The sequence below is a fragment of the Pseudoliparis swirei genome, chromosome 2 (genome assembly GCF_029220125.1).
Source record: "Pseudoliparis swirei isolate HS2019 ecotype Mariana Trench chromosome 2, NWPU_hadal_v1, whole genome shotgun sequence".
Lineage (NCBI taxonomy): Eukaryota > Metazoa > Chordata > Actinopteri > Perciformes > Liparidae > Pseudoliparis > Pseudoliparis swirei.
Genome location: NC_079389.1, coordinates 18,514,586 through 18,529,397, shown reverse-complemented (window position 1 = coordinate 18,529,397; position 14,812 = coordinate 18,514,586). Strand labels below are relative to the sequence as shown.

At 42.2% G+C, this 14,812-nt stretch overlaps 1 protein-coding gene across 2 annotated transcripts in view; it reads right to left on the bottom strand.

Annotated features, from left to right (window-relative positions):
* Positions 1-14,812, bottom strand: part of satb2 (SATB homeobox 2) — a 53,872-nt gene that overhangs the window by 34,925 nt on the left and 4,135 nt on the right. For both annotated transcript variants that reach the window (XM_056431507.1, XM_056431517.1), the window contains exon 2: positions 1,172-1,387. In XM_056431507.1, the coding sequence (XP_056287482.1) occupies positions 1,172-1,343 (172 nt within the window). In that variant the 5' untranslated portion in view covers positions 1,344-1,387. The remainder of the gene's footprint in view (positions 1-1,171; positions 1,388-14,812) is intronic.

Sequence of the window (14,812 nt, the reverse complement as noted above, 5' to 3'; positions counted from 1 at the left end):
AATGTATGGTTCTTATTCCAGAAAGGATCCTGGAGTTTTGCAGAAACATTCAAGAACGATTTTTTAGGGTCGAAATCATATCAACATGACGCACATGTTGAGAATGTTTCCGTTTGACGTGACGGTGCAGATCAGCGCATCCTTGGTTGAACGTTCCAGTCAGAACAAGATCAGAAGATATCTATGATTCCGTCAAACCGTGTAGAAAATGTACGGTAAATTAAAAGGAAAATGTCAAGACGTGTCTTTAAACATACACCCAGATAGAGGGGTTAAGTGTGCGCGCGCACACACACACACACACACACACACACACAGCAGGAATCGATAAACCAGAGTGAGTTGAATAAATCTTGTTTATATGGAGCAATCTGCTTTATTTGGTGGGCCGGTATTATACAGGTCCCCCCAGGTTTATAGATTAACCGTGCAGTAACAGCTCGGGTTCTCCCGGCGGCGCTGCCACGAGCCAAACGGCGCTCGCGGCTGCAGGACGTGGAACAGTCTCTGGGTTTGTTGCTCAAAGAAAACCTCAGAGTGAAACGAAAATGCTGTCATGTGCAATCTTGTTGCCAAGGGTACAAGATTGTTCATTTGATTTCTTAGATATTTCTGTCGTACGCCACATTTATGGAGAAAGTATCGATTAACTTTTTATGAAACAAGTTGAAATCCATAATTTGCTCACATTTTGACAAAGTTTCCAGAGAATCTGCAAAAGTGAATATGAAGAATCGTTGGCGGTAGATGTCCAGTTTGTCGTAGAGACCAATACAGATATCAAATTGAATTGGCAATAGGCCATTATTTTTAATAAATTACAATGACGTACTTTTACATGTTGTATTTATTTGTTACATTAAGTAAAGAAAGCGATGTTTAAGCCAAGCCCGATGTTGCTTGACAAATTAAAGAAGTGATCCCAGTCTCTCCTTCACAGGGACTCAAACAGCCTATTGATTAGACGCTGCTGATCGATACTCAACATCAGCCCAAAGCCCAGGAATCGCTTTCAGGACTAAAATAGTAGGATGTGTGCATCCTTAGGAGCCCTGAGAACTCTGCAGAAGAAGAGGGTGCAACGAGGTGACAGCCAAAACCTTCAAATGATGGAACACCATGTAGAAAACGTGATGGAAACAAAGCCTCTCTTTCTGAACATGTTGCTCACCTCCGAGGGGCCTTAGAGGGGCCCCGTTGTGATGTATCCGGGGCCCGGTGGGGCTCCCGTTGAGCTCCAGGCGGCCTTTCTTCCCCGGCGGCGCGAGGACGCCGAGGTCCGGGCTGCCCCCCCTCCTCTCAGGACTGTCCTGGGTGATGGGACTCTCCCCTCCTCGCTCCATCCTCCTCCAGATCCCCAGAGGAGCTCCAGCCAGGGAGAACGAGTCTGGAAAACATGCAAGGGTAGACATTGTTAAAAGCGAAAAAGATTATTAAAATTGGTGATATTCTTTTTAAAATGTTGTATTGGTGTCCACAAATCCCATGAAAATGCCCAAAACAATGCTAAACTGTAAAGGTGTATTCAAACGCAGCTGAAGTCCACAGCAAGTTCCTCCTGTTTGAGAAACATTTGCTAAAAATAAATGTCCTTTTTCGAAAGAAATTACCCTTTTTTTAATTTTATTACAATTTGTATGAGTGACGCATTTATGTTATCAGATGGACTTGGAGCCACAGGCTTGAAACTTATAACAATATTCAGAGCTGGACTAAGACATCACTGGCTTTGGTCTTCATGGAATTTGTTGAAGGTGAGGAAAGTTTAGAATAACGTCCTTAACCCTCCTGTTACCTTTGGGGTCAATTTGATCCCATTCAATGTTTGACTTCTCTAAAAAAATGATTGACATAATTTGTTTTGCTTCATATTTCATGACTGTTCCTAATTTATTGGGGACAACTGGGAAAACATAAAATTCACATGATGATATGTTTTCAATGTCCTGAACACAACTTGTACGCATCGGTGTTCTTTGGGGTCAATTTGACCCCAGGCGGTTTTTCACTGTGTAAAACAAAAGAAATATCAACTTTTTGATTTATTTAAAGGGCTATTTAGGTAGTCAACAAACAAACATAGAGTACCTGACATAGAGTACCTTGGGAAACAATATAAATTCAAATCACTTTCTGGAGGTTTTAACTGCTGTGGTCAAAAAGGGTAAAAGATGTTAGTAAATGTTTCCTGTTGTTGTGTTAGTGTGTTTTTGGACCCTGCTCTTCACCTGACTTCTGACGTCGTCCTTTAGGTACAGTTTCTGTGTCATTTGTTCTGCTGGTTGTGTAGCGGTGTATCTTTCTGGACCTAAAAGTCTGTTAAAAAGATCTCCCGGGGCCAAGTCCACATTGTGCATTCTGGCCTGTGCATGAGACGTCACTTTGGAGACCACAAGAGATCTCTTCTGAAAAAAGTAATAGTGGTACTGTCAACCTGTCTGGCGGAGTGTCTTAAGCTGCTAGATTGTTAGTCTGCTAATTTTAAAGTTGTACCTGATTTTGTTGTTCATTTAGTGACTTGATTGTCCTGTTCCTGTTTGGATGAAACTCACTTTATTCACGGCGTGTGTTGTATTTGTTGTTAGTAGTGTCATTTGAATACCAGAAGGCTCCAAGAGGTGTCTGTAAAAAGATCTCTGGTGTGTTTAAAAGGAGGTGTGGGGGCGTTCCTTCACTGATTGATCTTCACTGACTAACCCTGCTTCTATTGAGTGTCATTTGTGGCCTGCTAGCTGGTACTATTGTTTATCTGGCTGCTTTAGTGTTATGTTTTAGTTTGTTTTAAATCTGTCCTGTGTGTATTTTCTTCAGTGTTTTACATTTCATTGTTGGTAGTTGTGTCTGTTTGAACTAGTTTATTTGTTGAATGTTGTCCTGGTTTTGGCTGCCTGTCTTTACTTCTGTAAAAACCAAAGAGTTGTGTCCTGTGTTCGTGCTGTTAAGTTTAGAAAGATTGACTACGTCACTGACTTTAAGTATCAGGAGCATCTTCTTGAGGGATCCTGCTACTAAAAGCCGCGGGCTGGTTTATCTACTTCAGATTAGTGTTATCTACTGTTTTAACTGTTAGTTTTCCAGTTTGTGCTGTCCTGTTCTTGTGTTAGTCTGACTTGTGACTACTTGGTTTCTCAGAGAGTGTTGTCTGTAAAGTTGTGTTTATTGTTTCACGAAGCTGATAGTAGTGTCAATTAGATAAGCTGTTGTCTCTTTTAGTCAGTCTGTGTGGCTGGTCTGCTTTAAAACAGTCTGTCTGTTCAGTCTGTGGCTGTGTCTTCAAAAACTGATGTTTACCTTTCAAGTGGTTTGATTTTATTTCTACCTGTCTGCTAACTACTTGGATCTACTATAAGTTATCTTAAGCTGGTTAAAATATGTTTATCTGACTTGTTTTACTGTTTTTTTTTGTGTTTGGTGAAGTTGTTGATTGTGCTCCTGTCCTTTGGTAGTTATGTGTCCTGTGTTTGTTTGGAGTCTCGTTGTTGTTGTTGTTCCGTGTTGCGTCATTGACTACAGTCATTGTTTTTGGTGTCAGTGTTTTGGTCAGTGCGTGGATGGCTTCGGGAGCGTCTTTGAAGTGAGGGCTGATTGCCGAGCAGTGCATTTTTTTGGATTTGTGTGACTTTTTCTTTTACCTACTACAGACTCTGGACTTTACGTACTAGCTTTTTATCTTCTTTGTTAGTCTTCCTTGTTTCTAAGAAGTTGTTGTGTTGTTCCTGTGTGCCCTGTGTTCCGAGTTTCTGAGGTGCTGCATCTTTAACGACACCAGACTGAGGGTCTAATGTGTGTCCGTTGTTTAACCTCAGATTGGAGGTCTGTTGTGTTTTTGGGACTAGTTTTGGCAATAACTTGTGTGGGCCCAGTTCCACAGTGGAGCGGCTGCGTGTATTTGGCCGGGTGAAGCGTGGCGAATGGTCTGGAGTCTTTACTTACAGTCTCCAGCAGCGGGTGGTATTTTGCATTTTTACTGTCTTGTGTCTTTTCCCTTGGTGTTTTTATGTGTCTAGTCCATACAGCGTGATCACCTCCGTGTCCATACCAGACCGTATCTTATCTACTCTATACCGTTCTACTCATACCTCCTCAATTGGAACTGGGAGTTCTCACCAGCTCACACCTTCACCCTGGATCCTCTGGAACTGTCTCTCAGCATGCTCCTATGGAGCTCCCACGACTTCCTGGCTGTGGAGACTTGCTTGCCAACTGTCAACTCCTCTGCCGACTTCTCCTTCCTCTCACAACAGCTTGTACTCACCCACACTCGGCTCTGTCTGCCCTACAGCTCCACACACCACCACCCCACACACGGGTACTCTCCAGCAAATTTACTCTCTCTCACCCACATGGTGTTTCTGTCCCTACCTGTCTCCACTCTTCATCTTTCACATTTTGTTTCCTCATGCCCCCGGTTCTTTTGGGCCACTTCTTTTTGAGCTTCTCCTTTCCCCCCTGTGCATTATTTGCTGGGAACCTTGTTTCCCTCCCTTGTTGCTGGAACCGCCCCCCTTTCCACCGGGAGATCTCTTGACTCCAGCCTTTAACCTCTTCATCAATCTCCCTCCTCCCTCCCCCGCCTACTCTAAAAGCCGACTACTTCCTTGACTACATTTCTACAGAAACTCCTCAACTTCTAACCTACCTGCTCCTCCTCCTACCTCCTCACCACTCCTTCATCTCACTCTCTCTGGTACTGATCTCCCACCCTCTCTCGTACTCTCTCTACCTCTACCACCGCTCTCTCCTACTCTCTGACCACTCTCTCTCTCCTCCTTCGCTTCCTCACACTCAAGCACCTCTTACTCTCCTCTCCTGCCTCTGCCTGCTCTCCTCTCCCTCTGCCCCTCTCTCTGCTCTCTGTCTCCTCTGTCTCTCTTGCCTCTCTAACCCTCGGCTCTCCTCTTCTGTCCCGATCTTCAGCTCCTCCTTCTGCTTCGGACTCGCTTGTGACCTTCGTCCTCGCGGAAAGGCGCAAGCCTGGAAATCTAAAGCGGATTTCTTCGGCAAGGCCGAATCCGGAAGAATACTCTCTCTGAATCCTTCGGATCTGCTCTCTGCAGCTCCTCTCTCTTCAACAATTTCTCTTCCTCTCACTCAACCTTCTTCTCTTTTTCCAAACTCTCTTCTTCTCCTCTTCTTCTCTCCCCCCCTCCCCTCTCCCCCCTCCCTTCCTCTTCCTTTTCCTCCCCAGATGACTTCACTTCCCTTTACTTCCATCTTTTTGTTTTTTACAACTCCTGCTCTACTCGCTCCTCACCTACAAATTTCCTTCCTTCTTCCTTTCCTCTTCTCTCCCCCCCCCACCAACTTCTTCTTCCCCCTTCCCCCTTTCCCCTTCTCCCCCCCTACCTCCCTTGACCCCAATCGTCTCTGACCTCCATTCCCCATGCTCCTGACTCCCCCTGACTCCCCCACCTTGCTCTTTCCCTCTGACTCTGCTGTTTCTTCAAGCTCTCTGAAGAAACAGGTCAACCCTCTCTCTGAACTCGAAAGCTCAGAACCCGAGTCAACCTCTCTTCACAGAAACTCTCTCCTGTTCTGAAGTTCTCCCTTCTGAGCCAAGTGTCCTCCTCTTCCTCCTACCAGCCCCTTGACTGAGCATCTCCATGCCAAGTCCCCCCTCCACTCACGGTTCAACCTCACCACCAGTGCAGCTTCGCTTCCGGGCCTGCTCTCTAGACTCCCTCCACTGCCTCTCCTCCTCTCCTTTCACAGTGAGAGCAGCCTCCTCCTTTCTTGTCCTTATCCTTCTCTGACTTTCTCTTTAGTGACCTGGGATCCTTCCAGACTTCTCTCTAGATTCACTCACTGCACTCGCCTCTTTTCCTAAGGCCTACTCCGAGATTTCTGGTAGTCTGAGAGAGAGATGTCATCCTTCTCTCCTGTCCAGTTCCCCTCAGTCCCCTGGGTCTCCTCTCTTCTCTGTCCCTCCTCTCTCTCATCTGCTCTCCTCGGCTCTCCTCTCTGACATTCGTTAACTGCTGTACCCAACTGAGCTTCTGCTGCTCACCGTCCTTCTGCACGAATCTTTCCTCTCTAACTCTCTGCCTCTCAGCTCACCTCTGGTGGCACTCATCTCTCACCTCCTCTGCTCACCACCTGACCCTGGAGCTACTGGGCTCCTTCCCTTCGAGAAGGCTCCAACTATCACCCACAACAGCTGTATCAACCCACCCACTGTGTGGCCCACCTGACTGCCAGGAACCTCGGACACTCAACCGACAGCCAACTCTCCTGCTGCGAACATCGCTGACGCTGGCACTGCTCCTGGTGGTACATGCTGCACAACATCTGATACTGCCCCTTCCAGGTGAGCTTCGGATTCTGATCTGCCAGGTTCTTCAGGTTCTGATCACTGCAACCCTCCTGGCTGGTCCTGCAACTTAAGGCTATCCGACTCCCTGCAGCTCATCCATGCAGCAGCAGCTCGACTGGTCTTAGGCCTCCTTCTTCACCCACCGCACTCTCACTCCACTCCTCCACTCCGCGGTGTCTGCCCGCCGCACTCAAAACACTGGTTCAAAACTGGCTGGTTCCGTGCGGAAGCGGATCGGGCCCGCTCATCCGTCCGGGGGTCACCGTATCACACCGTTCCGCTTTCTGCAACAGCTGCAACAGCCAATGACTATGACTACTCGACACTCTAATCATCACTTTCAGACTGTTTGTTTGCTGTCCTGCTCTCTCAGTGGTGGCTCCCCTCTCCCGACATCACACCAGCATCAAGTCTCTACATCTCATCTTCCGACGAGACACCTTTTTTCCGTCAATATCTGGAAAAAAACACAGATTAGCACTTCAGTGGCATAGATAGCACTACTTATGGTACTTTTTGTAGTTACGACTATGTGTTGAAATGTTACTTCCTGTATTCTTAGGTTGAAAGGTTGATTGTAAGTCGCTTTGGATAAAAGCGTCTGCTAAATGACATGTAATGTAATGTAATGTAAATTTGAAGATAACAGGAGGGGTAAATGAAAGAATAGAAACAGAGACAAATAGAGACAGAAGAGGACGATGGAGAGAGAGAGACAGTCCCTATCCAGTGTGAGTTGTGAGTTTAAACTAGACGTTTGTGTTCAATATGTACGAGTAGAAAGACGTCTACACATCCATGAGCCAGCCAAAAACTCTATTATCGGATAATGCCATTAGAAACGCTGCCAGGCCGGGGGGGGGGGGGGGGGGGCAGCTCGCTCGGGCCAAATGTACGACTTTTATTTACATACGAGCTCCCTGGACAATATCTGCCAGCATGTGTGACCCTCAGAGAGAGAGAGAGAGAGAGCGAGAGAGATATTTGAAAACTGTCCCCGGAAAAACATTTTTTACGGAAACGCCGAAGAGAGAAAGTATGAAAATCAAGTTAGCGAGAAGATTTGGGAGTGGAAAAACACAGAAGGTCTCTGTACTGAGTGACGTTGGCCGGCAATCCACCAGAACAAATGAGGGAGAATCCATGGTTATTGTTTGAGAGTGGTATTTTCCACAGCGCTTGATTAGAAACTGCAACTCCCTCCCACCCCCTCGCTTTTTAAATATTTTCTGCAGCTTTTTACTGGCGGATCTGTCGTAACTCGGAAAACAAAAGACAATGTTTTGCGTGGTGCCGTCTCTCCGTCTATAACGACTCTTTCTCCACGACTTCAACAACAACACCGCCACAGAGGAGGGGGAAAACCTCTTGGGCAAACTTTCAAAATGAATCATGAATTAAAAGCATTAGTTTCGGCGGGATTCAAAAGTGCGGGAGGCCAAGAGGCCAAAGAAATGTACGGGGCAGAATTTCATATTTATTGAAGGACGGAGAACAAGTTCACAGAGCCGCGCTGAGTGGAAAGCAACGGGTTTTAAATGGGAGCGCAGTGGTCGCTATAATTCACTATGTGAGGCTCGCTGAGGAAAAGGGAGGCGTTGCAAATAAATCTCACCGCTGACGATGTCGCAGCTACAATAAAGAACTAGAATGGGCACTCGGTAGAGTGCATACCTTCGCATATCACAAGATTGGGCATTGAATTATGAACATTTTGGCATTAGTTGCATGCCAATTGGATAAAAATTGTATAATATAATAATAACCAAACATCCCACCAAATTTCATGCGATTCAAGAAGATTTTGACCTTTTCATGACCTTGACCTTGACCTTTGACCCGATCGATCCCAAAATCTAATCAAATGGTCCCCGGATAATAACCAATCATCCCACCAAATTTCATGCGATTCAGTTTAATACTTTTTGAGTTAGGCGAATAACACGCATACAAATAAATACACAGCGATCAAAACATAACCTTCCGCATTTTCAATGCGAAGGTAACAACGGGATGCAGCGCAAGACTCTGAGGGGAGTTCGCCGGCAGCGGTGGATAACGGGGATTTGGAACTTTACCTGCCTTGTAAAAACGTCATTCAACAATAATCCTGCGAGGGAATCTGCCTTCCCCAGAGGCAGGTCCTAACCTGCTGCCCCCCCCCCCAGCTACTCACGACGATCCCTATCCGGACCTTTGCCGACATCTTACCATCTAACCTGGGACACACGCACACTTTATAACAGATGCTCCGTTTCCCAGCAGCATTTAATCTGTGAACACATCCTGCTTCAATTTCATTTCATTTGGTATTTGACCCAAGAGAGGAAGGATGATAATCCTGCGTCCCTCGCTCACGTGGTGCCCCCCCCCCCCCCACACCCCCACCCTCGAGATACTAATAAGTTTCACCGCATCGTGCGGCAACAGGAAGCATATTTTTAGGTTATTAATGTATTTGGCGCTCGTGCGTTGCCGAGCGCCCTGAATGTCTCCTGGTGAAAATAGGAAATTAAGCTCGGGATCCCTCGCGCTCATCGTTGGCGCTCACTCGCTGGTTGCCCGGCAACAATAATAAAAACGGCGCGATGCCATTCTATCTTTTTGCGTGTCGTCTTCCTCGGAGTGATGGCTGCATCTTCCGCTCACAGTGGTGCAAACACAGGACTTTAACGCAGGAGACAGTTGTTCGTGTCTTGTGTTGTTGTCGAGTTATTTAGAAGTTACAGGTGTTTGTGATGTGTTTTCTCTACTTACGTTACTTTGTTTACAATTCACTAAGTTTTCATACTTATTTAAAACAATTATGTTTGGCCAAAAACCTAATAACTCCATTCCACTGCTTAAAAAAGGGTCAAATGCGTACTAAACCGTTACTTGCGTATTTCCATTTAATGCTACTTTATACTTCGACTCCACTTTAGAAAGAAAGATGTTTATTTGAGAGCTTGAGCTTCTCCATTGACATACATTTCAGATTGAGAAACGCAAATGAAATGCAACACACTGTTAAAGCTTAAACAAGTGTTTTTTAAACATGATACAGATTTCCTCTCCCACTAATCACCTCACGACCCCTCGGATTCATCTGGTGACCTTTTGGAAGGGGCCGATCCCAGAGGTTGGGAACCACTGGACTAAACTGTATTAAAAAAGCAAAATAGCTCAACCGCCGAGTCCAACCACTATTAGAGCAGAAAACAGTACGTCAATTAAAAGTTATAAGTGATTCATCATTTAAGTCATTATGCAAATATTTCTCAGCTCCGACTGATCAAAGTGAACTGAATGACCTTTGTGAGGTTTTTTCTACCATTTTTTTTGCATTTGCCAAAAATATCATAGATATTTCACAGAGTGAAAGTAATTTTTAACCGCAGCTCCGATAATATTGTTATATGTAATGTCTAAACACACACTGGGAAACTTTCTGGTGAGCAAGTACTTTTACTTTTGATACTTTAAGTACATTTAGCTGATAATATTTCTGGACTAAGTTGTATTTTAACTGCAGGACTTTTATTTATTTGTACTAACTTGGAAGTATTGGATCTCTCATTTCAGCAGTAAAGCGCTCTGCGACGTATAGTTTTAGGAGTTTAAGTATTCAGATTAGTTTATACTGTGCCGTGTAAAAAGTATACAATGACATGAAACAGATGAAAAGTAAAATAGAGGTGAATCCTGTTAATATCGCCCCTACGCTACGTTTGCACCACACATTTCGTCATGTCCACCAACATCATGTCCATAAAGGATTCTATATTTATTCCGATTGATTCATTTATTGAAACCCCATACTCTACACTTTCTGACCTCCGATGACCTCGTCTCTTTGCTTCTTTCTGCCAGTTTTCATACCCGGCATGTAAACAACAACGTGGCCTTTCACACAGACTGATAAATCTAAAGCTAATCTATTTCATGTAATTGTTACGGGCGTGTTGAGCAACAGCCGCCTTGCATCAGCGCTGGCGCGTAGCACGTCGCGTTGAATGGAATCCGACTTCAAACCAGCGAGATCGTTATCACGTTCATCCCAAATCCATCCGAGGCGCATTGTTTGATAAGGCGTGCGATAGTTGAGGCTGTGAATAAAGACACGATAAGGAGAGCTGTTGATGGTCTGCTATGGAGACAAATGGGTAACAAATGTAATGTCTTTTTGATAAGAGAGGGTTCATGACACATTTCCCAATGTCCTCTCCGGCCAACTGCCGCACCTATTCTCGAAAACCCGGTTAATCAATAAAAATAACAAGTAAAGTGAATTTATCTGGAGTATCTGCCGCTTTGAGACGGCCAGATTCACAGAGCTTTAAAACTCCAACGCCGCTGCGTTGGCGCCGCTCTGTGCGCCCAGATACTGGGACGACCTCTGCGTTTTCTGATGATGCGCCGCGATCGAGTTCCACATTATTACACGTGCCAGACATAACAAATACACAGCGAGGGGCCAAAGACAAGAAAAATACAGACACACCCAGAGAAAATGGAAGAGCGGGACACGACAACAAACACACCTATAAACAACCGGTCGGGCTCAAAGACGGAGACGCACACAAACGGAGGCCAACGTGTAATTCAAAGCCAGTCTAAACTCCACAAATCAGACGGCTGACGAACTCTGATTGGTACTCGCGTTCATTGGAGAGACTGCGGCTGCTTTTCTTCAACCCATCCATCATTTAAAAAGGGAGACACCACAGGTGGAACTCATAGAAACCACCATGAACCGTTCCCATTGATTCATTACATTGAGGCAATTCATTGAGGCACTTTTTTTTTTTTTTTGTATGACAACTTTATGTTTAAATGTGCAAATGGGGTATTTTCTCATTATGTGCGAATTTTTTTAACACATTTTCAGACCAGAAATCTCAACATTGGAAAAAGCCAGGCTCAAAATTGTTGTTTCATATTGTTTGTGTATTAGATTCAAAGGTTTTTTACAGGGGAGTTTATTTTATCCGTCTTAATTCAGATACGGTCAACATATATAAAAAAATCCATGTTATTAGTAATAACATTTTAGATGGATAGATAGATAGATGACCGGGATGATTGTGTGTGTGTATGACTACTGGACTCTGTAAAGCGACTTCGGGTGCCTTGAGAAGCGCTATATGAAATAAATGATTATTATTATTATTATTATTATAGATAGATATATACTTTATTAATCCCCAAGGGGAAATTTGTCGTAACAGTAGCAGCAGCAATAAACTAAACACACAAGAATAAAAATTAAATATAAAATATAAAAAACAGGGATGAAAGATATAGATGTATACAAGTATACAAAGTAATATATAAAATAAAATATATATGTATATATACAACATATATGCATACACAATACACAATACAATACTAATGACAAATTAAATTAAATATTAAAATATTAAATATTAAATATAGACAGTGTGCAAAATGCAAAGTGTGTGTATTTTGTATAAATCCGGCTACGAATGATATATAAACAAACCCTCTCTGTAGAAACCTTCAGAATACAGAGAGGAATGAAAGAGATGCTGTCTTGAATATTTTGAGAACGAACTCAGTTAGAGAAAACGGCCTTTAAAGAGATGTTTTGTTAAATTATAGACATTGTAATGACCCTTGATAAACATGAAACTTCACCAGTTCATTACTGACATTAAGGCAATTATTTATTGTCTTACATTAATTGAAGAGAACTCTACATGACACAAATAGACAATATAGTAAAATAAACAACTAAATGTGTAATTTGGATGTTTTCTTTCCACTAGTCTAAAAGAAGAAAGAAAGAAACTCAAAAAAGTTATCAGTGCATGAGAAACTATGTTTACACCTGTAGCGTGTCGCTTTGATCGTACTTTTCTGACAGTCATTCTTTTATCTATACATCTCTCTTATGTTGTGTTTGCAACACTTGGATTTAAGTTTGGTACTAAAACCAAAATCTAAAACTAAACTAAAAACATGTCCAGCTGTATCTGTGTGTTCGACCTTCGATTGAGAAAGACGTTTACAAAATATGAAGATTCAGGGGGAACAACTGGTAAAGTAAAGAAAAATGCTCCACAGTCGATAGAAGAAATACACACACACACACACTTCACTGTCATCCCATTGTGATAAGTGTGCAGGAAACAGAGAGCAGCGACTCACACACTTAAGCTCTGAGGTTGAGAACGAGAGGAGCGTACAGGAGGGATAATTGAGGGTGAAGAACGAAGGCAATCAGCCCGAGCAGCAGGAGAAGATGTTCCACGTGTGAAAACAACGACTCCCAAAGCGTGAGGAGGAAGCACAACTGACCTCTCACTCCGCAGAGCTGAAGAGCTGTATGTCCTGGTATCTCTTTTACCGTTACGATACTGCGAGTGCTGACGAAGCATGACAAAGAGAGGGACGCAGAGAGGGACAGAGAGAGAGAGAGGGAGAGAGAGAGAGAAATCTACGAGGGCATTATTAGCTCTGATAGCAGGTGGAGAGCGGCAGAGAGGCGTCACCTCTGTAGGAAAATATACAGATACACGGACAATCTTCCTGTACGATGATCCACTTTTATAGCAGGGTTATCAAGCTATTGGTTAATGCTTGGCTCGGCAGCACAGATAAAAGAAGGCAGCAGGAGGAGGAGGAGGAGGAGGAGGAGGAGCAATACTAAAAGCCCTGCAGTCAACCTAAACGTATGTGTGTGTGCACAGGGGGTATGGAGCGCGTCAGGTGACAGGCCCGTGTCCTGCAGAATGACGATCACACACTCAGATGCACTTTCAGTTCGGTTGTTGATTGAAATTGCAACAAAAGAAACGCAACAAAACTACTTGGTTGCGTCTAACTGCTCAGTAAAGATATCACGGTTTAGCTTCAAATGAATTAAAACAAAACAAATATTTAGTTTAGGCTAGAATACCTCCTGGTTTGGATTCTAATTAATTAAAACCCACATCATTTGGTTTAAGAAACAAAACTAGTTGGTTTGAATAAAAAACACAAAGTTTGACCTTAAAATGAGTTGAAACAAAACAAAAATTGGAACATAAGTACTGGATTAATGCATCAAACGTACTTGGTTAATGAAACATAAGTACTTGGTTGAAGTAACATCAGTACTTAGTTAAAGTCACATAAGTACTTAGTTAAAGTCACATAAGTACTTGGTTAAAGTAACATAAGTACTTGGTTAAAGTAACATAAGTACTTAGTTAAAGTAACATAAGTACTTGGTTAAAGTAACATAAGTACTTAGTTAAAGTAACATCAGTACTTGGTTAAAGTAACATAAGTACTTGGTTAAAGTAACATAAGTCCTGAGTTAAAGTAACATAAGTACTTGGTTAAAGTAACATAAGTACTTAGTTAAAGTCACATAAGTACTTGGTTAAAGTCACATAAGTACTTGGTTAAAGTAACATAAGTACTTAGTTAAAGTCACATAAGTACTTGGTTAATGTCACATAAGTACTTGGTTAAAGTAACATAAGTACTTGGTTAAAGTAACATAAGTACTTAGTTAAAGTCACATAAGTACTTGGTTAAAGTAACATAAGTACTTAGTTAAAGTCACATAAGTACTTGGTTAAAGTCACATAAGTACTTGGTTAAAGTAACATAAGTACTTAGTTAAAGTCACATAAGTACTTGGTTAAAGTCACATAAGTACTTGGTTAAAGTCACATAAGTACTTAGTTAAAGTAACATAAGTTGGTTAATGTAACAGTACTTGGTTAAAGTAACATAAGTACTTAGTTAAAGTCACATAAGTACTTGGTTAAAGTCACATAAGTACTTAGTTAAAGTCACATAAGTACTTGGTTAAAGTAACATAAGTACTTAGTTAAAGTAACATAAGTACTTGGTTAAAGTAACATAAGTACTTGGTTAAAGTAACATAAGTACTTAGTTAAAGTCACATAAGTACTTGGTTAAAGTCACATAAGTACTTAGTTAAAGTCACATAAGTACTTGGTTAAAGTAACATAAGTACTTAGTTAAAGTAACATAAGTACTTAGTTAAAGTAACATAAGTACTTGGTTAAAGTAACATAAGTACTTAGTTAAAGTAACATCAGTGCTTGGTTAAAGTAACATAAGTACTTGGTTAAAGTAACATAAGTACTGAGTTCAAGGAACATAAGTACTTGGTTAAAGTAACATAAGTACTTAGTTAAAGTAACATAAGTACTTGGTTAAAGTAACATAAGTACTTGGTTAAAGTAACATAAGTACTTGGTTAAAGTAACATAAGTACTTAGTTAAAGTAACATAAGTACTTGGTTAAAGTAACATAAGTACTTAGTTAAAGTAACATAAGTACTTGGTTAAAGTAACATAAGTACTTAGTTAAAGTAACATCAGTACTTGGTTAAAGTAACATAAGTACTTGGTTAAAGTAACATAAGTACTGAGTTAAAGTAACATAAGTACTTGGTTAAAGTCACATAAGTACTTGGTTAAAGTAACATAAGTACTTAGTTAAAGTCACATAAGTACTTGGTTAAAGTC